Source organism: Salvelinus alpinus, chromosome 2 (assembly GCF_045679555.1).
Source record: "Salvelinus alpinus chromosome 2, SLU_Salpinus.1, whole genome shotgun sequence".
Lineage (NCBI taxonomy): Eukaryota > Metazoa > Chordata > Actinopteri > Salmoniformes > Salmonidae > Salvelinus > Salvelinus alpinus.
This window is the reverse complement of record NC_092087.1, coordinates 129069034-129094994: the sequence shown is the minus strand read 5'-3', so window position 1 is coordinate 129094994 and position 25961 is coordinate 129069034. Positions and strand designations below refer to the sequence as shown.

The window sequence follows — 25961 nt, the reverse complement described above, 5'->3', positions numbered from 1 at the left end:
ATGGAAACCAATAGTTATTTCACTGCTCACTATACATTGTTATCACATATAACTAGACCCACTGTTATTATTTAAACGTTTGTGATCATTAATTTCAATGATTTTGGATAAAAAATGATTTTTAGATGATGTTGCTATCATTAGATAATTTACAGTTTCCCATAGACTATAAGGCTATATATAAAATGATAGAATATTAGGGCCACAGAGGGGAAAAAAACACAAGTCATAATATTGTAACCAGTTGTTTTAAAGGAGGACAGTTGTTAAAATGACAGATGTGGGGCATTTCGTGAAATTGTACTTCAGTATGGTTTCATAAACAAAGACATGCTGATGTGCCAGAATATTAAGTATCACATTGTCATAAGTATCAAAACTGTAAAAACAATATGTAGCTTTTCTGCAGAAAGAACCAGCCTCATAAATTTATGACTTTATCCTTTTTCTTCAGTGTGGCCCTAGTACTCTGTCATATAAACAAATACACATTCCATATGAATATAAAAACACAATGTGTAACATTATGTTCCTTTATTGAATAAGGACAAAACAAAGCAGGTAAACCATCAGCTCCTTTCGAAACTGAAGTCACAGTGACTCTACAAGATGGAAAGCACAGAATCCAAGCATATTATACAAAATGATACATACACATTCAAAGGTCTGTATATAACACACCCTGCATGTCTGCACACTAAAATAAATGCAGGACAAATCCATACACATCAACTGAACAGACAAATGAATGGATGCAGTAGCCTCCCTGCAGCCTTGTATTACACACAGTATACCGCACAAACATCATAAGAGGCCAAATTCGTCAAAAAACGAACCCAAAAAAACCCAAATTCCTCTGCCACCGCAGGACATATTTAACCAAAATTGAAAGCACACATACTAACTAAAATAATTCAACACATATTGGTCCCTCAGCAGCCGACCACTGTCGTCATCAGGGAAGATTGCCGGATTGTCCCAGTCCATGGCTGGTGGCACTCTGGGGGCCCTCTCCTTCCTCAGGCAGGCCACATTGTGGAGGACAGCACAAGCCACAGTAATATCACATGCCCTAACAGGGCTGACCCTTAATTTGTGAAGGCAGTGAAAGCGTGCCTTCAGGAGGCCAAAGGTCATTTCAACTCTGGCCCTGGTCCTGGCATGGGCATGGTTGTAGGCCTGCTGTGCTTCCTGGGGGTCTGTGAAAGGTGTCAGGAGAAAAGGCTGGCAGCCATACCCCCTGTCTCCCAGCAACACACCAGAGAATTCACCTGTCAACACAAAATCTCATCATTACTACCTCATAAACACAGTGATATTCTTGACACAGCCATGATGGTTATAAATAGGGGTTGTGTGGCTTACCTTGTGATAGGCACTGATAGATTTCAGAGGCCCGAAAGATTCTGGAGTCATGGACTGAGCCAGGCCATTTTGCCACAACATTGCTGATCACACAGTCAGCATTGCAGACCATCTGAAATCATAAGATGAGGAATATTACACCAATCAATGCACATCACTGGCAATGCAGAGTGTTCGTCAATGGACAATATCAAAAAGTTATGTTCACCTGAACATTAATGCTGTGAAAGGATTTCCTATTCACAAAATCGGCCTCATGGGCACCTGAGGGGGCTTTTATCCTTATGTGTGTGCAGTCCACTGCACCAATGACATTGGGGAAACCTGTCACACAAAGTAATGAGTATCCTACTATGTGTTAACAGTTGTCCTGTAATTTGTAGATCCTCTTACCTGCAATCCTATAGAACTCCTCTTTGATGTCACAGAGTCTTCTGTGGCCAGGGAAGGAGATGAAGACATCTGCTAATGCTTTGATAGCCAGACACACACTCCTTATTGTGCGGCAAATTGTGGCCTTGTTCAGCTGTTCTGCATCCCCCACTGAGTACAGGAAGGCTCCACTAGCAAAAAAGCGCAAGGCCACACAAACCATTTGCTCCACACTCAGTGCATGGCTCCGTGCAGTGCGGTGCTTAATCCTGGGACCCAGTAGTCTGCATAGATACCTGATGCCATCTGCAGAAAACCTGTATCTTTCATATAGATGGTCATCAGGGAAGGCCAGTGGGTCCAACCGGTCCCTGAAGACCCTTTCTCGCCTGAAGGCTCTCCTCAGCACAAGTGCTTCTTCATCCACCACATCTCGCACGAATGGGCATGCCATTGTCAGAGCAGAAAGGAACACACAATTTTGGGCCTTCATATAGGCTAGTGGCCACACCTGGTGCTGGGGGGGTGGGCAAAAGAGGGCGATGCCTTATAACGATGACTTGGTTGTACTGATTGCTGGGAAAATAAAAAAAACCTTAGAAAGATGCCACCGTCCTGTGTGCTCACAATAAGAGCTCATATGTCATGGCTCACTTGACTTTACGAGAATATACCAAATTTTTATTTTGAGCTGTGTCATCTTCTTGGAGCTGGGGGAGGAAAGAAAAATAATGATTAATACATTTGTGTTACAGTTAGCATACAGTGTACATTGAAGGCATACCTCACCTCCCTCTCAAGTTTTTTTATTTCAAGGTCCAGTTTCCTAATTGTCCTCTTTTTTATTTCGGACTCCAGTGCAAGATTTTCCATCTTTTTCTTCTTGTACTGAATGTCTATGTCTGCCAGTTCTATTTGGCGCCGGAGGTGGTTGCCATACAACTTTCTGATAGCTTGTGAGCTCTGTGAACACAATACAATTAGCGCAGCTGGAATTTGGCAGGATGTGGTGTCCTTTTATTAATACGCACTATGTTGCCAGGCTGGTTTTCCCACTGTATAGCATCTGGGTCCTGTAAAAGAAATTAGATTTTTTGATTTTGATGAGGACTCCTCACCATTGTAGAGTAAATAGTACTTTCACAGTCTTAACATGATACCTCATGCCTTCTGGAATCCAGAGAGATGGTCTCCTCCTCATCATCGTCTCCATCATGTGCTGTTGCTGCTGCACTGGGGCCTTCACCCTATCACATTTAATCGGATTCATATTGAAGCTAGTAGACAAGACATGCCAGGCCTACAGTATGCCTTTGATGGAGTACTCACTGGATCAGCATCGTCTGGTGCTTGTGCTGGTGGCTCTAACAGGAACACAGTGCTGCCAGACACTGCAAGGCAATAGGTAAACCAAAGTCAGACAGTCCAAATTGATTCAATATGAATGTGGTTGTATCCCATGTAGAGATGGAAGGACATACCTTGAATGAAGCGGGTGGCATCTTGGGAGGAACCTATGCTCGTCTCTTTCCCCCAGGGATCCCCTCTAAGACGGGCCTGCCTTTATTTAGCTCCAAGGCCATGTCCTCTGCTGGGGTAAGGTCAGCCTTTGGTGACCCACCACCCGTGCCTTGTCTGTGGGTATTCTTTTTCACTGCTAAAACAGTACAGACAATGTGTGAGCAGGCACCTTCTGGGTACAATATATGCTTGTGCTTTGTTAAATATTAGTCAGGGACCATACCATTCTGCAGAATGTTCTTGTATTTGATTTTGACCTGCTGCCATGTCCGTTTTGGCCCGTTCATGTTTAATCTACACACACACACACACACACACACACACATTTAATGGAGTCACACTGCAAAAAATTACTTGGTATTTTTGTCTTGTTTTCAGTAAAAATATCAAAAAATTTATCATAGCTTTATACAGTGTGATGGAGTTACTTTACACAATTTCACTCATATCTGCAGTGCATTTCAATTAAAAATTTAACCGTTTCATAATTACAGTACAACTGCATTTTTGGAGATGTGAATTAAATATTTGAATTGTAATTGTGATGTTTCAGCGGAGCGGTGAGTGTGTAATTGTGCACTACTTACGCATTCAGGCGGTCTGCAATACTTTGCCACGCTTTTTCTCTTTGCTTTATCACTGTGGCGGTGTTGCCTTTCTTCTTAATTATATCTTTTACCTCCTCGTATGCCTCCATGAGGATTTGTGCTTCCGACGTGGAAAAGTACGCGGCTCTAGTTGCCATGGTAAATCAGTTAATCTGTGATCTGTGGCGGGGTCTATTTGAGTGAGCCGTGAGCGCGCACCTATCCAGGATTGGTTTCACCTGGCTTAATGAATCCGTGTCTGCTCATCCTGGCTTGGTCTTTGTGCAACCAATTAAGCCTGGACGCACATGTTTTGGCTTCATTGAGCTCAGCTGAGTCATTTATCCCGGATGTCTTAATTCTACTTTTGTGCAACAGGCCCCAGGTTTGAAGACAGTTGCGGGTGGAAATGTATCTAACCTGATTTATTACGTGTGCGGTGTGTGCGATGTGAGTTATATGAATACATTTACATATTTGTGTCATCCTATGTGTTAGTTCTAGTGTTGTTTAAGCCTTTGGAACAGCTGTCTACTTCTGAACAGCACAATTGTGATTAGCCTATAAAAGGGGTGAGACAGTTTTTTTGTTAAAACTTCTATATTATTTTACGGAGATATTCTTATAATTTATTAAGTGCTTCTATTCTTGTAATGTTGTGGATCACTATCATTGTTTTGTCTCAGTTTTGTCTGTAAATGCATGGCTGAACAATCCTGTGCCTAAAGGTTTTGTTCTTCAGATGCAAAATGATATCAGATTGCCTAAAATGTTCAGTTCTGTTATATATGTAATTGAAAAGTGTGGAAGTAAATAAACCCATACCAGTTACTAGCGTACTTGATTAACATAATTGTACAATAAATTGGATAATAAGGAGTTTGTTGTTGCTGTTGTTTAAATTGTCCTATTGAAGACACTCATTACACTGAAAGTGTTTATGATTCATGTCTCATTTCAGAAGCCTGCTTACAGACTACAGTTGTGCCACTGCTTCCTTGTCCTCATTAGCAGTGTAAGCCCCCTTATTCACATGCCCACTTGCACATCCTATTCCAATCGGTTAGACAAATTAGGCCTCGTCTTTTACATCTAGTACAGTATGGCTATTCATGCCTGTGAAAGAGAGAGCTGCAATAGTCAATCTTACAACCATGCATCTTTATGGGCAAGCCTGTAGGTGTGGCATTCATATTCACTGGTCGATTTTTCCACATACTTAAACATTACTGCATAGGTCTACATTTAGAAACTGGATGAGGAAATAGGCCTACGCCGAAAAGCATTAAACGCATCACTTAAACACTGTATTGATGGATAGGCTACAATTTTATGTAAATGTCACAATACATGGTTGGCATACATACATTAAAAGAAATAGACAGGGTACCCGGATGTACTGTATAGCCGCACCTCCCCCTATTCGCCTTTCAACCTCGCTCGCTCTCTACACCAACACAACCTCCTCTGCGGATCCACTGTAGCTACTGCAGTGAATCCGTCATCCGTAAAGAGAAAAGGCGAGAGCAAGTCAAGCTGGTCTATATTTATTACAACCAGAAATATTTCCCTGAAACAGTCTTAAAATTGATTGTGCAACGTCGTCCTTTCAAAGTGTTTCCCTTGCGCACCAGGTGAAGAAACCCAACCGACAGAATGGTAAGGAAAACTATAGCTAGCTATTCTAGTGTTGAACCAAATGTGTATAAAATCTTACACCATATGCATGCATGCATAGCACTCAAGGCTATCCAAGATCTCGTTGCACTACGTTCTTATTCTCCCGACCAAATGAGCTTGAAAGCGTTTATCGCGTTACCTTTTTGCACGCACAATTTCATGTTTACAGATATGACAATATGGCCAACGTTATGTTTTGGTGGTTTATCGCATTCTGGTGTGTTCTGAAAAGCTATATTGAGACTTCTCAAAATGTGTGACAAGTAGCTAAACCAACAACCTAGCCAGTTAGCTAAGCTATAGGCACATGAATAATGGCGCGAGCTTGTGGGGGAAAAGTGAAACATCGTATCGTTTCCGAACCCGCAAGCAGGCAACACTAACAATATCGATAGGCTGTCACGCCTTAGTTTGTGCATAAATTAGATGCGCTTGTCAACTTGTGTCGGCAATATTCGGCTTTATAACGCAGGTCCAACAAGGCTGGACTAGCACTAGTTAAAACATACAACATAGTCACAGCAAATGGGCACTTTTCCTGTTTGTCACTTAAGAGAGCTGCACGGTATGTTAACGTGGTTCCCAATCAATACAGCTAGCTAACTACTCGTGTTAAAAAGAACAGGACTGTTCTAGTTAGTCAGTCACATTATAAATGTTAAACTACGTTTCCAGGAAGAAACAATTGCTTCCCAAAGAGCCACCTTTTATTACATTTTCTATATTACCTCACGTTACATTATTTGTATTATCGTTTTACCAGTCCCAGTACAGGGATCTGAATAAATGGCTTTAAAATTACATGCATTGCAGAAGGCCAGATACAGTTTCATACCACCTCAGTCATATCAATTTGCATCAGAGTTCCATTTAAAAAAGATTGATATCTTGTAGTTCACTGACCTATTTCCTGTTCCTCCCAATTTCCAACGGTCATAGGCCTACATTAATTGTACATGCATAGCCCATGTTTGGGGGGTTAGTAGGCCACTTGATTATTAAGCATGCATACCGGACCTGTATGCATTTCTGAAGCCCCCGCATTTAGCTCAGACCAAGTGTGCATAGTGGTTTCAGGAAAAAGAACACAAATGCATCAACCTTAAATACACTATAGGATCTGAATAATTGCTTCAAACAAAAATATAAACGCAACATGTAAAGTGTTGTTCACATGTTTCATGAGCTGAAATAAAAGATCCCTGAAATTTACCATATGCACAAAAAGCTTATTTCTCTCAAACTTTGTGCACAAATGGGTTTATATCCCTGTTAGTGAGCATTTCTTCTTTGCCAAGATAATCCATCCACCTGACAGGTGTGGCATATCATGAAGCTGATTAAACAGCATGGTCTTTACACAGGTGCACCTTGTGCTGGGGACTATAAAAGGCCAAATTGTTCCGTTTTGTCACACAACACAATGCCACAGATGTCTCAAATTTTGAGGGAGTGTGCATTTGGCATGCTGACTGCGGGATTTCCAAATAATTTTATGTTCATTTCTCTACCATAAGCCACTTCCAATGTAATTTTAGAGAATTTGACAGTACTTCCAACCGACCTCACAACCACCAACCATGTGTAACCTCGCCTGCCCAGGACCTCCCCATCCGGATTCTTCACCTGAGTGATCGTCTGAGACAAGCTACCCAGACAGCTGATGAATCTGTGGGTTTGCACAACCAAAGAATTTCTGTACAAACTGTCATGTCTGTATGGGCAGGCATAAGCTACGGACTACAAACACAATTGCATTTTATCGATGGCAATTTGAATGCACAGAGATACCGTGATGAGATCCTGAGGCCCATTGTGGTGCCATTCATCTGCTGCCATCACCTCATGTTTCAGCATGATAAGGCACGGCCCCGTGTTGCAAGGATCTGTGCACAATTCCTGGAAGCTGAAAATGTCGCAGTTTTTCCATGGCCTGCATACTCACCAGACATGTCACCCATTCAGCATGTTTGGGTTGCTCTGGATTGACATATGACAGCATGTTCCAGTTCTTGCCAATATCCAGCAACTTTGCACAGCCATTGAAGAGTGGGATAACATTCCACAGGCCACAATCAACAGCTTGATCAACTCTATGCGAAGTAGATGCGTCGCGTTCCATGAGGCAAATGGTGGTCACACCAGATACCGACTGGTTATCTAATCCACGCCCCTACCTTTTTTTTAAGGTATCTGTGACCAACAGATGCTTATCTGTATTCCCAGTTATGTGAAATCCATAAATTAGGAACTAATGCATTTATTTCAATTGACTGATTTCGTTATATGAACTAACTCAGTAAAATCTTTGAATTGTTGCATGTTGCGTTTTATATTTTTGTTCAGTGTACTATATACTCCTCCTATAGGCTGTCGCTGCAGGCAGCCAGGACTTGGGATGACGCTGATTTGGTTTTAATGGATTTTATCAGGAGATGGATTGTACACTCTAGCTGTCTTTTTGAAACCACATTCCAATTGTAAGCAGGCCCTCAGTGAGAACTGTTGAAGTCAAGTGTATTAGGCTATCACTGCAATATATCACATTTTCATCAAATATATTAAGTTCTCAGCGCTTGACAGATAATGCTGTCATGGTGCTCAAAAGCAAAATGTGTAGCTTACTACCAGCCTTGGCATATACTGTGACAGTGTTTCAATACAATGCGTGTCGGGAGACTGGCTTGCTTCTTCTTAACCCTTAGTACAGATGTTTTAGATCAACAAAGGAGATGGATTTGGAAGAAAATACTCCTCACTTTCCAAACCCAGTTGTAGTAATGCGAGTACTAACTGGTAGTAATGCGAGTACTAACTGGTAACAATGTTGAATAGGCCTAGACAATTTTTTTTGTTGTTGAATGAATCGTTAGTGACAAATTAGTTGCCTGAAGGAAAGGATGTTGAAAAGAAAGTAACAAAGATCATTGTTCATTTTATATGTTTGGACTGGCAATTGTGGTACAAATTACGCAGCTGAGTTAGGCCTAAATCCAACCCATCTGCCCTCTCACCATTTTGCAATGTTATAACTACAAAACTAGCTTTACTTCTACAACTCTACAACTCCCACCACACAGACATGACCTTACACCAAGTAAATGGTGTAACCCTAAACCCCTCAATCCACTTGAATGTAATGCTCTGTGTGACCTGAAGTCAGAGGCACAGGACTGTTGCAGCATCAACACTACTGTGTCATCAACACTACTGTGTCAGTGATTTGAAAACACCGAGCATGGACATCAATGGAGTTGAGGTTAGCCTATATCAAATTAAGAAAGTGTGAAATAAAATGTTGATGTTAGCCAGACCAAAAGTAACATACACCAGTCATAGTGACAAAAGTCACATTGCCTGGACGTTGGAGCCTAATCCCTAAAATACTGTTCATGAAACAAATGGAATGATACTTTTATTGACATTTCCTTGACTATTTTATGACTTCAAATGATGGGGATATGGAGCCTATATGCACAACGTAATTTTTGTTGGTATTGTATCCAAAGCTTAGCTAGATGGAAAGACATGGCCATGTCTTTCTGGTTGTCAATGATCAGTCTTGGGTTGTGACCGGCTTTGTGGTCAGCAGCAAGTCGAAACAGGTCTCCTACTTTCGCTGTTTTGTATTCATCACAGAGAAAAGGAATTTCAGCTTGCAATCCCGATTCGGATTCTGCAACAGAGTCCTCATCAGCACATTCTGGATGATGTGTGGATTTACACATGGTAGCCTCGCTAGCCATTATAATATTTGGCAGACATTTCTATCCAAAGCAACTTACTGTCCATACAGTGCATAGATTTTTAGTATACAGTGCATTCTGAAAGTATTCAGACTTCTTGGCTTTTTCCACATTTTGCTGCATTACAGCCTTATTCTAAAATTGATTAAATTGTTAGTTTTTACTCATCAATCGACACACAATACCCCATAATGACAAAGCAAAAACAGGTTTGTAGAAATTTCTGCAAATTTATATAAAAAAAATAAAAAACTGATATCACATTTACATAAGTATTCAGAACCTTTACTCAGTACTTTGTTGAAGCAACTTTGGCAACGATTACAGCCTTGGCTTCTTGGGTATGACGCTACAAGCTTGGCACACATTTATTTGGGGAGTTTCTCCCATTCTTCTCTGTAGATCCTCTCAAGCTCTGTCATGTTGGATGGGGAGCTTCGCTGCACAGCTATTTTCAGGTCTCTCCAGAGATGTTTGATTGGGTTCAAGTCCGGGATCTGGCTGGGCCACTCAGAGACTTTTCAAAGACTTGTCCTGAAGCCACTCCTGCATTGTCTTGCTGAGTGCCTAGGGTCGTGGAAGGTGAACCTTCGCCCCCAGTCTGAGGTCCTGAGTGCTCTGGAGTAAGTTTTCATCAAGGATCTCTCTGTACATTGCTCCTTTCATCTTTCCCTCGATCCTGACTAGTCTTCTTGTCTCTGCCGCTGAAAAACATCCCTACAGCATGATGCTGTCACCACCATGCTTCACCGTAGGGATGGTGCCAGGTTTCCTCCAGACGTGACACTTGGCATTCAGGCCAAAGAGTTCAATCTTGGTTTCATCAGACCAGAGAATCTTGTTTCTCATGGTCTGAGAGTCCTTTAGGTGCTTTTGGCAAACTCCAAGTAAGCTGTCATGTGCCTTTTTTTACTGAGGAGTGGCTTCCGTCTGGCCACTACCATAATGGCCTGATTGGTGGAGTGCTGCAGGAAGGTTCTCCCATCTCCACAGAGGAACTCTGGAGCTCTGTCAGAGTGACCATCGGGTTCTTGGTCACCTCCATGACCAAGTCCCTTCTCCCCCGATTGCTCACTTTGGCTGGGCGGCCAGCTCTAGGAAGAGTCTTGGTAGATTCAAACTTCTTCAATTAAGAATGATGGAGGCCACCGTGTTCTTGGGGAGCTTCAATGCTGCATACATTTTTCTTGGTACCCTTCCCCAGATCTGTGCCTTGACACAATTCTTTCTAGAGAGTTCTACGGACAATTCCTTCGACCTCATGGCTTGGTTTTCGCTCAGACATTCAACTGTGGGACCTTATATAGACAGGTGTGAGTGCCTTTCCAAATCATGTCCAATCAATTGAATTTACCACTGGTGGACTCCAATCAAGTTGTAGAAACATCTCAAGGATGATCAATGGAAAGAGGATGCATCAATTTCGAGTCTCATAGCAAAGGGTCTGAATACTTACGTAAATAAGATATTTTTTTTATTTATTTTTTTATACATTTGCAAATATGTATTAACCTGTTTTCGCTTCGTCATTATGGGGTTGTGTGTGTGTGTGTGTGTGTGTGTGTGTGTGTGGATGAGGATAAAAATGTATTCAATCCATTTTAGAATACGGCTGTAACGTAACAAAATGTGGATAAAGTCAAGGGATCTGAAAACTTTACAGATGCACTGTATATGTGACCCGAGCAGGAACTGAACCCACGACCCTGGCGTTGCTAATGCCTCTTACCAACTGAGCCACAGAAGTGCTCTATGATATTCAGGAGATAAATGTTTTAACTTGGATTTAAATGGATAGTTATTTAGAGGCATTTAGGATAGTCCATGCTCCTTTTTGGCTAGCCGTTCAGTCATGGCCCAAGTCTTTATCTAATAAGGAAGTCACAGCCTTCCTCTATCGGCCTTTTTCAATTCCTTTATGTCCCACTGAGATGCGGGAAGGCAAAGGCAGTGGATTGCCCTAATTTCCAGCTCTGACAGAATCCAGTTCATTCTGTTGTTCTCATGCATAATGGAGAATGCCACTTCTTAGGGATAAACAGAATGCCTAGAGTGGGATGGACCGACAATGGGTTTCAAATCTACCTGCCGTTTTAGGGGCAGGTGACAGGATATTGTGCCACTCTGTAGTGTTCATTGTGTTTCCCTATTAACGTACCAAGCTCACATCAACATATTGGCCCATCGTCACTTTCATGTGTCAATGTTGAGATGGTAGTATACCCCGGACGTAAGAATCGGTATGGCGTTTGTTCTATGTGGCGCACACAATCGGGTCTTTACATAAGATTGTCACCACTCAACTTGTTACAATGTAATCAATGGTAAATGGCAATATTTCAGACCCTTGGTGCAAATGCCATCTTATTATAGCAACCCAATTCCTATATTTTGAAGAAGCAAATCCAGATTTTAATGGTGAAATGTTCTACGCTATGGTTTCCTGTCTTCATTTCTGAATAGACATTAGGTTGGGTCGTCATTCTCACAATTTTTTTCCCCCTCTTTCTTTCTAGGGAAACGAAGCAAGTTATCCCTTGGAGATGTGTACACACTGTAAGTATTTGAGGTGATCACTGGCAACTTCTCCAATACTGCTGCTGCGATTCAAACAATATCCGCTGTGGGCTGTCCTGCATGTAATATTCAGATACGACTGGAATTTAATCTTAATTTATGCATGTAAATACATAATGTATGCATGTAAATACATTGACCGAGAACAAGTTTGAGGTAAAAAGTTTCGGCTACGGGATTGCATTGTCTCTGGTTTAAAGAGTGACCGCCCAGTCAACTCAAAGGCCAGAATCTACCATAGGCTTTGCAGTTCACAAAAGTCCGGGACACTTAAGAGGTAAACGACTGGTCCAGTCGGGGGGAATTGAGCAGACCAATATATGCATCACCACACGCGACACTGCATTCTTCAGCCCTTCACAGTGTGACCCAGTCTCAGACGCTGCTGGGAGGCGTGAGCACTTTGCTGCCACAGCTAAAAATGCCTCCCCCCTCATAAAGGTCAGTTTCAGGGCTGGTGGGAGAGCCTTATTTATTTTTAGTCTGAGTAATATTCAATTTTTAATTGGTTTGTCACCCTGCTGCGCCATCCCTCCACCCTCATCAATCCACCCACCCCTCAAGAGAAAATGGGGCTAATTAGAGTTTCAGGACTGAACTTTTAGGCTCTACTTTTTCGGGAACTCCCTCCTGTGGAGGATTGTGGCGTGCAGAGCCGGAGCTCAGAAGTCAATGTTGGCCGGTGTCGAGTGTGTTCTGGGGGGTGGTGGGAAAACAGCGCAGGGGGCCCACCTCTGCACCTCCCTAACGAGCTGTTACGTTAGGTGTCACAGGGGTGGCCGTCGGGCCGTGATTTACGACGGCACTTGTTACTTTACTTGCCTTGAAACCCAGAAAAATCTCCCTCTCTCTTTTTCTCCCCGCCCAGTCTTGTACAGAATGTGTTTGGCTGGAAAGGCAAATGCCAAATGCTAGGTTTTCAATCATTTTGAGAGAGACCAGACAAGTAGTGCAAGTAGACGGTTCTACTTTCTGGTGTTGATTTAGGGGTCCCACTTCCATAAAGACTTGCTACTTTGATGCTTATGGACCAGCTGACACAACCACCACCATCAAAACAGAGTCACGCCTGGGTTGCGCACCTGCAGGACAATCAAAAACAAGAGACTTCAACAGGTCTCAGACCTCAGCCAGCCGATGGACTTCCCCGCAGTGGGATATTTTGGGGAGTCTCTACCCACCCCCTCACTCCTGGGAGCAGGGTGTGGGGCAGCTGTTCACCGTGTCAAGAAGGCGCACAACCTTAAATCAGCTGTGCGCTCCAAGCTGGCAGGGTCCGAACACTGGTCGCTCAGCCAGATCCCTGTCCTGGTCCACTAGTCAGGGCGTTCGTTAGTAGACCCCTAGAATGCTAGTCAGTTCTATCTTTTACCCCGAATGGTAAAGGTTGGATATGGGGAAGGGGGAAGCTGATCCTAGCGGAGAGCAACTTCTACTCGGCGGGTTAGGTGACTCCCTGTGCAAGGCTGAAGCTGTGGCTAAACAGACAAAACTACTGGCCCTGCAAAGACTGTTTTCGCTTCAAGAGAACATGGTGACTCCCTGCTTAACACCTTGCGTTTTTCTGTAGTTGTACCCACTAGTACAACCCTTCCTCCCCCCACTTAGACTGAAGTCTCAGCACAGTGTGCATATCTCTAAGTGGCAATCTTTAGCATCTGCTGAGAGCTTTGGGGCGTGTCGTAAGGAGCACCAGTCAAGCATGGTGATGCAGCAGAACGTGGCATGCATGCGAACCCACACACAAATATGCATGCATGTACACAGACGGCCATGTATTGGCTACCGTGTTCTTTGGAGCAATTCGTGATCTGTTCGTCAAACTAGACGAGTATCTGCATCTATAGACAGGTTGTATTTCCTTGTTTTTTGTACACAAGACACATTCTCACATTCCAATCAAAAAACTTCACAAACGCATGATGTATAAAAAAAAAAAACAACAACAAGATAATAAATCATCCAAATTGAGCTACAAACCAGCACATCAAGACAAATGAACTTCCCGTATATTGTATAGAGACAGAGCTGAGAGAATTTATTCGGCTGTTTGGGAGAGCTGCAGTGCTTTGATGCGCCCCAGTGGGTGACGCTTTTTCAGTGAGATCAGCGGTGTGACTCGCCCACATGTAAGTGGGGGGTTGTGTTTCTGCAGCAGTGAAATAAGTGCGACGGCAACGTAGCCGCTTCCTCATTATCTGCCTCTTGTCAGATGCGTGTTTGGTTTATAGGTGTGATATTGGTTAGCTCATTGGCTAGCTTGCGTAGCCGTTATATCTCTCTGGGGGGGGGGGGGGGGGGCATGATTTGTTTACAGGTCTCTAGAGCAAACCAGTGTCTAGAATTACTATTTAGACTCAAATGGGGCTAAATCTTGACACGTGCCCGAATGCTAGTAACACTAACATAACACATTGTTGATAACCCAATTGTGGTGGTAACTTGATTCATGAAGACTCGAAGACAGTCTCGGAACTCTCAAGCTTCAGCATTAGCCTACTTGCCGTTGTGTATGCGTGGTCATTGGTTGTGAGGGAGATGAGGCCCAGTGAGCCGAATTATGAAACCTATGTGAATGTAACGCGTTGTCTCCTCCTGCAGCTCAGTTTGTGTTGAAAGCCGCTCCAGCTGGCTGTCTGACTGCAGCTCTCAAAATACCCTCCCCCCCCGTTTTGTATGTTAGCTAGTTGGGTTTCCTTGTTGCTAGGGGTTTCCCGGGGGGAGGGCAGCACCAGCCATTTAGCTGTGTGTGGAGTGAGAGGTGTTTCTCTCTGCCTTGTGGCTATAAATACTTTCCCCCCTCCATCTATTTGATCTACACTCGTGGACTGTATACACGGACAGAATGGTACCCAGCACTGTCTGGCATATACTGTTGTGCAAGTGTAATTGAATTAATGCAGTGCTGTTGGGGCCTGTGCCTCTGCAGCTACATTTTTGTGGCCCCCGATAAAGAGGTTGTGTCAGGGGAGGAGCTATTGAGGTATTTAAAAAAATATATATATATATATTTTTTCTCAGTTCGTCTAGCAACTTATATACAAGAGTTAAGTCCATCATTAACGCTGAAATTATTAAGTTATAAGTTAAATCGGATTAACTAAAATGATCAGCAATGGGCTGGCTATATCCAAATTATTTTCAATGGCATCCTTCCTTGTCTCCATGTCAGACGACTACTGAATGGCTTTTGGGGGCTGGAAAAAAGTGCGTAAGGCATCACTTTCCGGCTTACATTGATTTGTCTTCAATTCATTTCCCATGTAATGAATAAGGTTCTTAATGTAGAGATATGAAATTACCAATGCGTAAGCTCCTGTTGCCAGGTAGTCTCGCGTAGCCAACCAAAATGTTCTATTGGCTAAAACGCCTAGAATGGGCCGCTTAATTAAGCGGCTACATTTTGATTGGATGTTAGATTTCAAGAACCCTCCCCCACATGCCCGTAGAAAGGCACTGCGTGTTTATGTTTCCCAATTTGGTAGGACACATTTTGAGTTGCTCACAAATAGATGTTAAAGGGCATCCATTTTCACTGTAGTGCCGTATTGGCAGCACCCCATAATGTATAGCTGCCATAGTAATATTGGAGTTCTTGTGACACCCCACTCACTTGTTTTGGGGTACATCTAGTGGTGGGTCTCGGTTATGGCAGCAGTTGGTTCCTACTTGTCATCATGGTACAACGCTGCTGACTAAAACACAACTGCCACGTCGAGGTGCCCAGAGGAACGCCTCAGCAAACCCATATCGGGTCAGAGAGAAACTCTGGATTGCCTGTAACTGTCAAATAAAGCTGATGCAAAAATACTTTTGAGTCTGTAGATATGAATTGTGCCACTAAGACTGATTTAAAAATAGCTTGTTATTTACAGTGAGACTCTGTAGGTGATTTAATACTAGTGCGAGGTTGATCATATTAACAAACTACTGGAATATTCTTTATCATATCTGTAGAATTATACGTATTTGATAGTCCTTGGTTGGAAGCCTTAGAAATGATATGGTGTTTTAAACAGCGAGAACTGGATCAAGCATTGTGCACAGCAGCAGCAGCAGGGGACAGGTTCATTTTGTGAAATCCCGCCCACATTACGGCTCACACTTAGTCTCACTTAAGTCCACCTCATGCTGTTGTGTCCACGTTACGATTAATGGATATCAGTCCGGTGATTAGTGTGTAAAGGAGGCGTCACATGACACAGGGAAAGAGCTTAGAGTGGGGAACCGAGAGGTATGCTGCTACTGTAGCTCAATGTTGGCCACCAGTATCAAACTCCACTAGGTGGGCGGTAGCTTGGGACGGCTATGCTATGGCGAGCGCTCGCAAGAAGTCGGGGAAGAATCAATCGGGGATGGGTGAATCGATTCTAAAGGCAGCAAAGGACCATAACACCAGATGTAAGTGACCAGGTCGGCCCGTTTTCTTTTCCCCATGTGCTGAAAGTGTGCTTCCGAAACCCGGTGGTGGTGGTAGCTACCCTAGAAAATGGAGTGTGCTGTGGAAGTTTTGTTCCCCCTATATGTGTGTAGGTCGGTTTTAACGCCACCCTTTCTCGCTCTCTCCTTTTCTATTTCAGTTGATGCTGATGAGATTAAGAGGCTAGGAAAGAGATTTAAGAAGCTCGACCTAGATAACTCTGGCTCCTTGAGCGTGGAAGAGTTTATGTCCTTACCGGAACTCCAACAGAATCCCCTTGTACAGCGAGTTATCGATATATTTGACACAGATGGCAATGGGGAAGTCGACTTCAAAGGTAAGACTGATATATGGGGTTATTCACCTTTTTCAAATGATAACTTCAAAAGAGCCTTTGTTGTCTGTTTAGTCTGGTGTCTTTGTGTAGGCTATCCTTGTGGATAATGACCAGTGCTGTTTCACCTTGAAATTAAATCATCAACCACAAATGCTTAAATGTATAATGTTTTTTTCTACGAAGTGTTAGCCTGCAATATGATGTTATGCTGAGCAACTTAAATCAGGAAATGCCTTAACAGTTTTGGGCCGTTGGGCATTTTCCTTCGAAAGCACCCTCTAGCTCTTATACAACTGAGGGAATGAAATAACGATCCGATGTGTATTCATGTCCTTGTTACTGTCCTTTTAATTGTTGGTTGATTCAAAATGGCTTCACATTCTTCTACAGAATTCATTGAGGGTGTCTCCCAGTTCAGTGTCAAAGGTGATAAAGAGATGAAATTGCGCTGTAAGTATCGTGCCGACTAATCTCAACTGCTTTCACTGTGAAGTTCCCCCCCATTTTTAAAAACGATGACCCACCTTTGTTGATACACCGATGCTGAGCTCATAAAGCAAATGTTTGTGATTTTAGATTTTCTGTATGAAAAATTATCCACCTTCTTGGATGTTCAGACGTTCTTCCGTTAAAATCGCTCGAAATATGCATATTGGCAGATCATTCCAATGACGCTGCAATGAAAACCATCAAATAAGAGGTCTGACACAATCTTCCCCTTGTCCTATAGTTGCCTTCAGGATCTATGACATGGACAAGGATGGCTACATATCCAATGGAGAACTCTTCCAGGTCCTCAAGATGATGGTGGGAAACAACTTAAAGGACACCCAGCTTCAGCAGATTGTTGACAAAACCATCATCAACGCAGACAAAGATGGCGATGGGAGAATATCCTTTGAGGAGTTTTGTGCGGTGAGTCGAAGAAACAAAGTTTTACTCTGTGATAGGGTTGTACAGTTCCTAAAAACTTTCCATAAAATGTTCACAAGTTTGAGAAATCCCATTTGGAGGATTTCCGGAACCAGTAGGGAATGATCAGGAAGGAAATCCTCCAACAACGATTTCTGCAAAAAAAACTCTGAACTTATCTGAAATGTTGCACTCATATTCCTATGATCGCGGTGCATCACTTCTGTTCAAATTCAAAGGTGTCTGTTGCGTCCGTGACAGTTTCTTGCCCCTCTGTCTTCCATTAGGTGGTGGGAGGATTAGACATACACAAAAAGATGGTTGTGGACGTGTGACTGACCTCACGGGCCCCCTCAAAAATCCCTTTTCGCTTTCTTCTCCATTTCCGAGGATCTGCTCAAGGCGTCATCCAGCAACGCTCTCTGTGTATTTTTCAATGGAAGTATTTTTCTCTGTGAAGCCACCTTTTTTTCCAACCCGAGCCTTCTGAAAGCCAACCATTTGTAAGTGTTATTGAACATGAATTCTCTCCATAACCCGGTGTAACACTTTAAGAGCCTGAAGGACAGCTTTTTATCATTGAGCGAGTATTTCAGTTTGGTGGAGGAAGGTTAGTGTGTTTCTCTTTCATTTTGAGGCGGTTGGGATTTTTTAAATATTTATTTTGGTCTTGGCTTTTTTTTGGGGGGGGGTGTAGTTAGCTGTGATGTAACTTGATGTACTTGATTTCAACACAACACAAAAATAGAGCATGAAGTGCCAATCAGAACATATAATAAACCGGTTGAATATAATGGTATATATCGTTTTCTATCAACATTCGGTAGAATTGCTTATTTCAATGTGCATACCGCACGATTCAAACGATCCAATAACATTTTCAGGGCAAATGCTTTCCCTGCTTCTTTCACTCAGTATTTTGAGCAGCTACATTTTTAAGATCGTGTAAGACAGCTTTCTTAATAAGGGGGATTGTGCACTATACATGTTTATATTGTCAGGGACATCTTATCATCTTGCTTTGAAGATGCAGTGGAGTAGAGAAAATAATATTTACATTTCTGCACATACAAGCTTACGGTTTACTTCAAGGGCAAGTCTTTTTTGAGTCACTGCTGGGTTATGCGAATAATTTTCACCTTAGTCTCTTATTCCAACAAAAAGCACGTCTTCATTCTGGATGGTACGACATCACAGGCCATTAGAATATTCTCGTTAATGTGTTTTGTATTTATTGCTTTGTCAGCCATGTTAAGTTATGGATTGGTTACAGACTATCAAATAGAAGTAGAGATGAGTGCTTTTTGTTGAAATGCTTGTGATACGGTAAATCTTGCTTTTTTTGGGTTGCATGTAACAACTTAACTGCAGGCAGAGCTGAGGTAACTTACAGTAAGTAGGCTATAGTTAGAACATTGAGGGATGTTAAGTTGGTTAGGCTTATGAGAGGCGGTGATTTCAACGTACACATTTTGCCTTCTTGACAATGTAATTTGCATCTATTTCATGAACATCTTTTAATTCGGTTTCTCAAACATTGTATGGACTCTTGCCGTGAGCTGACGTAATAGTGCAAGGTCACAGGTGGGCTGTCCCTCTTCCTCCCTACCTCCTGAACATCATTTTTTTCTTCTTGAGTTTTGTTGAGAAGATTGCAACCAACAAGGGCATTTTATTATAAAGCTACCAACGTTCTTTACACAGAGAGAGGGGACAAGACGGAACAGGTTTAATTTGTATCTATACATTTTATTGGAATTGAAACGTATTTTAAGTTTGTGGCTCTGCTTTTTTGCTCAACTGAATGCACCAACGGGCGGGTGTTCCAAGTGCGTGATCCTGTGCCGCATGCGCCCGCCTCGCACCGCTGTTTTCTTCAATGGCGTGCTGCACGACGACGGCTCTTATCTGATCTTAAAAGGCCCCGAAGTCTTGTGATGTGCTTGCATGACATGGAGGTTTTTTTTTCTTCTTCTTTTGTGTGCATGTAGATCCATTTTTTTGGGAAATCTCTATGTTTACATATGAATCTTAATGTTAATATATTATAACAAATGAAAATGACATATATGGATGTTGCCAAAAAAAATATTTGGTAAATGTTGAATAAATATGGAAATGACTAAAAGTAACTCCACTACATGTAACTGTTATTTTAAACAACTATAATCTTTTGGATATCTCTGTCACTTCTATTCCAGCAAAGCTTCACTTATGCCCCAGAGTAGACTACCAGCTCTGTTTCAGGGGGAAACCATTCGAGATGTTTTATTTTATTTTTTGTATATTTCATTTTTTTTTTAACAGATATTTGTTATAAACATGGTAGTATTAGTGGTCCCTTTGTTTGTTTTTTAGGTTTGTGCTAAATGTGTCCACTGTTGGAGAAAAGGGATCCGTATAGGGGGTGTGTTTTATTACGGGGTGGTAAAGGGTGGAGGCAACAAAAAAAAACGTTTTCAGTCTTAGGTTTGACTTTTCTTCTTATCCGTCTCTGCATGCTGCATCTGCTGTGGGAACCATTTGAAACTTCATACATGAAAAAGAGAAATAAACCATTTGAAAGTTGTTACAGAGGCTGTGAATTGTGTGACAACACATGTACTGGGTGCATTATGTATCCATGCGTTGTGTGACCGTTGCAAGGTGGCGCTTAAATTAGAATGAATGCGGTTGTGATGGCACACTGCAGAATATGTGTGAATGCGCTTTGATAGAATACCAGCCGATTTGTTAAAGACCAGCAGCAAAGGGATATTTGTCCTATGAAAGTGGGGGAAATGTGTTTTATATTGATGATTAGTATCCCCACATGTATGACACTGTTTTCATTTAATAGGACAACCATAATTCTATTGTACTGAAAAATGCACTCAACCAAGCAGGAGCATAATGTACAGATGGTCATGGGTATGTTGTTGTTATACTCTAAACTGACCGCTAGATGGCAGCATAATATAACTAAAAAAAAGTTGCTATTGAGTGTGGACGAATCTCAAATATTCTCCTTGTGTCCTCACCTTGTCTCCTCAAAATGGTTCATTCCCTCATGCCTTATTTTTAGGAGGCGAAAAGACCGTGTGTCTTCAGAGTAGTGCAGAGGGTAGTGCGTACGGCCCAGTACATCACCGGGGCCAAGCTTCCTGCCACCCAGGGCCTCTATACCAGGCGGTGTCACAGGAAGGCCCTATGAAATTGTGAAAGACTCCAGCCACCCTAGTCATAGACTGTTCTCTCTGCTACCGCACGGAAAGCGGTACTGGAGCGCCAAGTTTAGGTCCAATAAGCTTCTAAATAGCTTCTAACCCCAAGCCATAAGACTCCTGAACATCTAATCAAATGGCTACCCAGACTATTTGCATTGCCCCCCCCCTCTTTTACGCTGTACTCTTATCGATACATAGTCACTTTTTAATAACTACCTACATGTACATATTACCTCGACTAACCGGTGCCCCTGCACATTGACTCTACCGGTACCCCATGTATATAGCCTCGCTATTGTTATTTTACTGTTGCTCTTTAATTATTTCTTACTTTTTAGGTATTTTTCTAAACCAACAATGCAGTTAAGTGCTAGTAAGTAAGCATTTCACTGTAACGTCTACACCTGTTGTATTCGGCGCATGTGACAAATCAAATTTGATTTGATTATTAGTTGCCGAACGGCTATCACGAGCTTGCCCTGGACTTAATATCTTGACACACTTTCTGAATAAGATCAGAATTAATTAGACTTACTAATGAAAGATTAAAGCAGCGTCATCTTGAGTGCTGCATCTTCGATTCCCATTGCCTTCTGTTGCATGCAAGCACTGCACCCTACAGTTTAGTTGGGTTTTTTTTACGGGGAAAAGAAGAGGCCGAAAATGTCTCGGAAGCTGGGTTTGATTTCAAGCTCAAGGCCACTGGAAAACCATCAATTGTAATCAGATACCCTTTATTTTACACCCCCAAAAATACCCATGGATGTGTGCGCTCACACATACATCATACTTCACCAGTGAACTAGATTCCCCTTCCCTCAGATAACGTGTCACTGTTTCCTGAACGGTCCTAATTGAGCTCATGCAGAATGTGGCCAGTTGTGCCCGTCACTGTTTCCTGAACGGTCCTAATTGAGCTCATGCAGAATGTGGCCAGTTGTGCCCGTCACTGCCAATTAAAATTCCCATTTGTATTCCTCCGCCGAGCCACACATGGACCTCCGAAAGACTGCCATTCTCATGGAACCTGCTCATCTGTTTGTGATTTGGACTTTCAGCAAGTCTCCAGATTTATTTTTACACAACCCAACATGAAAGACACCAAGAGCCAACTTCAAAAATGCCATTTTGGCCCCTTCAAATAATCTTGCCAAATGGCTGAACCCTACACAAATACAATTACGACCAATGGGTAATTTCAGACGTGTTATTTGAGGGGGCGAATTTCCCTTGATTTCAACAGGTCTAGAGTTTTTTTTTTTTTTGGACAAGTGTGAAGTCGATTCCATTGCATGGTTCTTTAGATGGAGGTTACAATGAAAATTGACCTGAGTATGAAAAATGCATCAACTCCATTTATGGTACCTAACACAGTTTATTGAACGTTTAAACATTTTGCATCTAAACGCTTTCATTGAACATTAGACAAAGACCATAGTTGTTCTTAGTAATTCCCAGCAGTACTGATGGCCTTGGATAGATAACCCGTGGAAGAAGCGCCAACTGTTACACCTTTATTCTTATGAAAGGAAACCGTACTCGATTAGAACCTCTGGTTGATCTTGAGGACCTTTATACTGTAAGGAAAACCTCTGGGAGGCTTAGTAGCTCAGGTTACTGAAAATGCCACAATGTGAAAAGGGACAGCACAAGTTGGAATGAACTCCAGACATCCTACAGTTACACTAGCATGGGGGGGAAATCAGCTTCATTTGTACAGGTGTCAGAATCAATTTCTCTTGAGGTGTGAACGACTAAACCAGAACTTCTAGACCAGAACCCATAGCTCAACCTGAAGCAAACTGCCCGAGCAACAGAGAAAGTTACTGTCGGTTGGCTTTGGAGTGAGAATATAGAACGAGATTGGTGAGAGTTGCTTGACAGGATTGGGGTCAATTAAAATTGAAATGTGGTGAAGTACACATTGTTGATCGTAATGGAACGACACATCTCTCAAGCTTTGACATTGAATTTGGGAAAAAATATTAGCCTTTGAGAAAAGTAGTTTTTTTTTTAAATCAATGTGTCATTCTTGAATCGTGTGATGGAATTCCCCCCAAAAAAGAGAATGTATAGCTTTCCAAAAACCCAACTCCATTGGTGATAGATTCCCTGTTAATGAAAACCACTCTGACCGATCTCCCAGCTGAGCTTCATGTGGTTCTGATTACTCTGGGCTACTTAGTTCCACTAAATGTCATGCAACCCAATAGTTAATTTAATGATTATGTCGGTTTTCCAGCTCTTTTAATGAGGTTCGCTCGTAAGTTGCCTGTGCCCTATGTGTGTTCAAAAGCCATTTTCATCAAATGACCTGTATATTTGTTTGCTGTACAATAAAAGCAATAAGTTGGGTAATAAGAATTACTGATTGAGCCTTCAAGATTCTTCACCTCGCATGGGAACCATGGTCGTTAATATCCCAAATACTTATTTTTGATTAGCTGACTACGCTCAACTCCAAGGTGAAGAAAGTTTCTGATGAACTCCAGCACCGTTGTTGAGCAGAGACCAGGCTTTGTGGAATACAGCTCAGACTATATCGATTTGCACAAGGTCAATACTTTTTTTTTTTTAAATGTCAATTATGAAACGTTTCCCTTGTACCTATGTTTGTCCTTTTGTAGTTGTGTGCCTTTTTGTTTGCTGAAATCCATTCTTTTTAAATAAACGTTAATCAAATACATCCACCGACTGTTTGCTAGTTTATTTTTCTCCAGGATGGCAACAGTGTGAATGTGCATGTGCCAATTGAATCTCCGATAACGCAGGTCTGTCTCCAAGTACTCATAAAATCACACGTTCTACAGACGGTGTAAAGTTGCCATCCTCGAGAAACAGAAACGAGCAAAGTCTGTGCTTGCATTTGATTACCGTTTAATAAAAAAGTATGGATTTCAAACATAGGTACAAGGTAAGCATTTCATAATTTACTTATTTTTTTACTATTGACCTTGGCCCGAATCAATATATTCTGAGATGAATTCCACAAAGTCTGGTCTCTAACTCCACCAATGGAGTTGAGCAATCAGAAACCCTGCACCATGGAGTTGAGTTTACTCAGCAAATGTTGTACCAAAAGTCTATAGTTCCTTGACTATGCAGCGTTAAAGAGACCAAATACATGAATTACCATCTATCAAGAATTAACTTGATCTAGGCATCCATCCTAATATTAATCCAGTGAGATAATAACACTATCAGCACCCCATGTCAATGAGATTTGATACTGCTCAAAGGACTTGCAAGCTTTCAGGTTTCCCTGACTGATCAGTTGTTTCAGGCAAAGCAACAAAGAGTTATGTTACGAGGATGTGACTTGACAGAGATTACAGGATATCAAGACAGAGGACCCTAAAGTGAATATTCCCTCTCCTTCCTCATGCCTGACCGTTGTCTGAGAGGGATATGGCCTCTGGCGGGATGCCCGGTACAATGTGTGTACGTCTGCCCCAAATGGTACCCTATTCTTTATATATTGCACTACTTTTGACCAGAGCCCTATGGGCCTTGGTCAAAAGCAGTGCACTTTATAGGGAATAGGGTGCTATTTGGGATAAAGGAAGCCTAGAAGTATCAGTGTCCTCACTGATTGGGATGAGACTAATTAATGGAACACTGTGAATTGGGGCAAAGAAGGGGTCATTGGGAGTTCATTGCAATTCTCAGATAACGTAATTTCACCTGAAACATTATCGGCAGTAAACACTTTCAGCCATCTTGTTCTAGGTGTCAGGTGGGCCATAAAACCACAAACTGTTCCCCTTAGGTGTGTCGTGTAGGGGGTGATATCAACGCAACAAAAAATTGCAATAGTGAACTGTGAAATATTGTTATTTACATTTGGCAAGGGAGGGTCTAGTCAAATCCCTTTACAAATAAGTGTTTTAAATTAAACAGCGTTGTGAGACAATAGCATTGTGATTAAGTCCGATAGGTAGGAGATTGACATCTTGGTGCCACTGATTTGCAGCAACAATGCTGTGCACCCAGACTACCGGTACAGTTACACACCTGTCTGATGATAACGCGACTCTCCTTACATGTGCCCCAGCCAGAGTGGGTAGCAAGCCTATCTCTCCATCAGACAGCTGCCAGCCTACTAATGAAGGGACCTGACGAGTCTGTCCGGATGGGTTGACTGCATAGGCTGGGCTGCTGAACACGGTGCCTGGGAGCACTCCTCGGAGGAAACTGAAACGCACTGAGTGGTGTGTGTGCTGGGTTGAATGGTTTGCCAATCTTCATAAACTTAAAGATGCAGTTCCGGATCTTAAGCACTTACAAATTTAGAACACATTCGAATTGCAACAAAAAATAATTAATTTGGGGGACCCATTTCAAAATGACTGTGTGAAATTATACAAAATCCCTGGAGCATCACTTTAACAGTAAGACTCCCTCAAGGTATTGAGTGGTGTGTGTGTCTGCGCTGGATTGAAGGGTTCACCATAGACATTACAGTAAGATTCCTTTATTGTCTCTAACGTCTATGGTTTGTCCCATCAAGACGGTGAGCAGAGCTAGCAGACAGACCAACACAGCTCCTCGAATAACCGAGTGTAAAGGATCTATGTAATAAAGTGATACATGGTGTGGATGTGATTGAAGTGGGGCCAAATCCAAACGAGCGAACTGTTCAGCCAGGGCCAGATCCTGAGGCTCCCACGGTGCAAACTGATATTCGACTATGGCTGAAGGATTCATAAGATCCCAAGTTACAGGACCCTGAAAGGGTTCAGGTCTCTACTCACACGCTCTACCAGACTGCATGTGTGGTGTAGTCGAAGGCAAAGCCACTTCAAAACCTTTCTAAAGCCCCGTTTATACCTGTTTCTAACAGGCATAATTTGTTCTTATCTTGTCCACATTCTGATTGTCCCCATATTTTTAGACAGGTGTAGACAATTAAAAGACGCATTGTGATCTAATTTTGATCAGATCTTCCTGACCAACTCCGGAGGTAGTCGGGGACCCATTGTATCTGGATATCAATCAAGTGTAAACAGATCTGGATGATCAAACTATTGAAATCACCATTATACAGGTCTCTAAATTAATTGGCAGGTAGCACCACTGGCTTATGGCATCAACTATCTTAAAAGGAATAAATTAACATTATTTTGAAAGAATATCTGTCAAAAAATTTGCATACAGGGAGGGACCAGGATATCTGGTCACAATGTGGACAGACAAGATACACATATTACTGCCATGTGTAGACGCAACGGCTATGTG

General features: G+C 42.2%; 2 protein-coding genes across 4 annotated transcripts; one reads left to right on the top strand and one right to left on the bottom strand.

Annotated features, from left to right (window-relative positions):
* Positions 1 to 498: 498 nt before the first annotated feature.
* On the bottom strand, positions 499 to 4222 carry LOC139568757 (putative nuclease HARBI1). 3 transcript variants are annotated; one of them, XM_071390816.1, is made up of 10 exons: positions 3482 to 4222; positions 3219 to 3394; positions 3067 to 3128; positions 2898 to 2984; positions 2769 to 2810; positions 2527 to 2700; positions 1759 to 2447; positions 1574 to 1689; positions 1366 to 1477; positions 499 to 1271 (listed from the first exon to the last, which is right to left on the bottom strand). In XM_071390816.1, the coding sequence occupies exons 7-10, from the start codon at positions 2228 to 2230 to the stop codon at positions 901 to 903; spliced, it is 1071 nt and encodes a 356-aa protein (XP_071246917.1). In that variant the 5' UTR covers positions 2231 to 2447; positions 2527 to 2700; positions 2769 to 2810; positions 2898 to 2984; positions 3067 to 3128; positions 3219 to 3394; positions 3482 to 4222; the 3' UTR covers positions 499 to 900. The 3 variants fall into 3 exon arrangements, with proteins under 3 accessions (XP_071246917.1, XP_071246914.1, XP_071246916.1); XM_071390813.1 differs by having other exon boundaries at positions 2527 to 2810; XM_071390815.1 differs by having other exon boundaries at positions 2527 to 2810; positions 3219 to 4222.
* Positions 4223 to 5242: 1020 nt separating this feature from the next.
* Positions 5243 to 20086, top strand: LOC139568758 (calcineurin subunit B type 1). The gene is made up of 6 exons (XM_071390817.1): positions 5243 to 5504; positions 11788 to 11827; positions 16429 to 16605; positions 16996 to 17055; positions 17336 to 17520; positions 17805 to 20086. Exons 1-6 carry the CDS (start codon positions 5502 to 5504, stop codon positions 17850 to 17852), a joined length of 513 nt encoding a protein of 170 aa, XP_071246918.1. The 5' UTR covers positions 5243 to 5501; the 3' UTR covers positions 17853 to 20086.
* The last annotated feature ends 5875 nt before the right edge of the window (positions 20087 to 25961 follow it).

Coding starts and splice junctions, on each gene's coding strand:
- LOC139568757 (XM_071390815.1), bottom strand. CDS start 2,230: ATGAAGGCCCAAAATTGTGTGTTCCTTTCTGCTCTGACAATGGCATGC. Junction 1,690..1,758: donor GGAGTTCTATAGGATTGCAG/GTAAGAGGATCT, acceptor TTTGTGTGACAG/GTTTCCCCAATGTCATTGGT. Junction 1,272..1,365: donor CTATCAGTGCCTATCACAAG/GTAAGCCACACA, acceptor TTGTGTTGACAG/GTGAATTCTCTGGTGTGTTG.
- LOC139568758 (XM_071390817.1), top strand. Junction 16,606..16,995: donor TGGGGAAGTCGACTTCAAAG/GTAAGACTGATA, acceptor ATTCTTCTACAG/AATTCATTGAGGGTGTCTCC. Junction 17,056..17,335: donor TAAAGAGATGAAATTGCGCT/GTAAGTATCGTG, acceptor CTTGTCCTATAG/TTGCCTTCAGGATCTATGAC.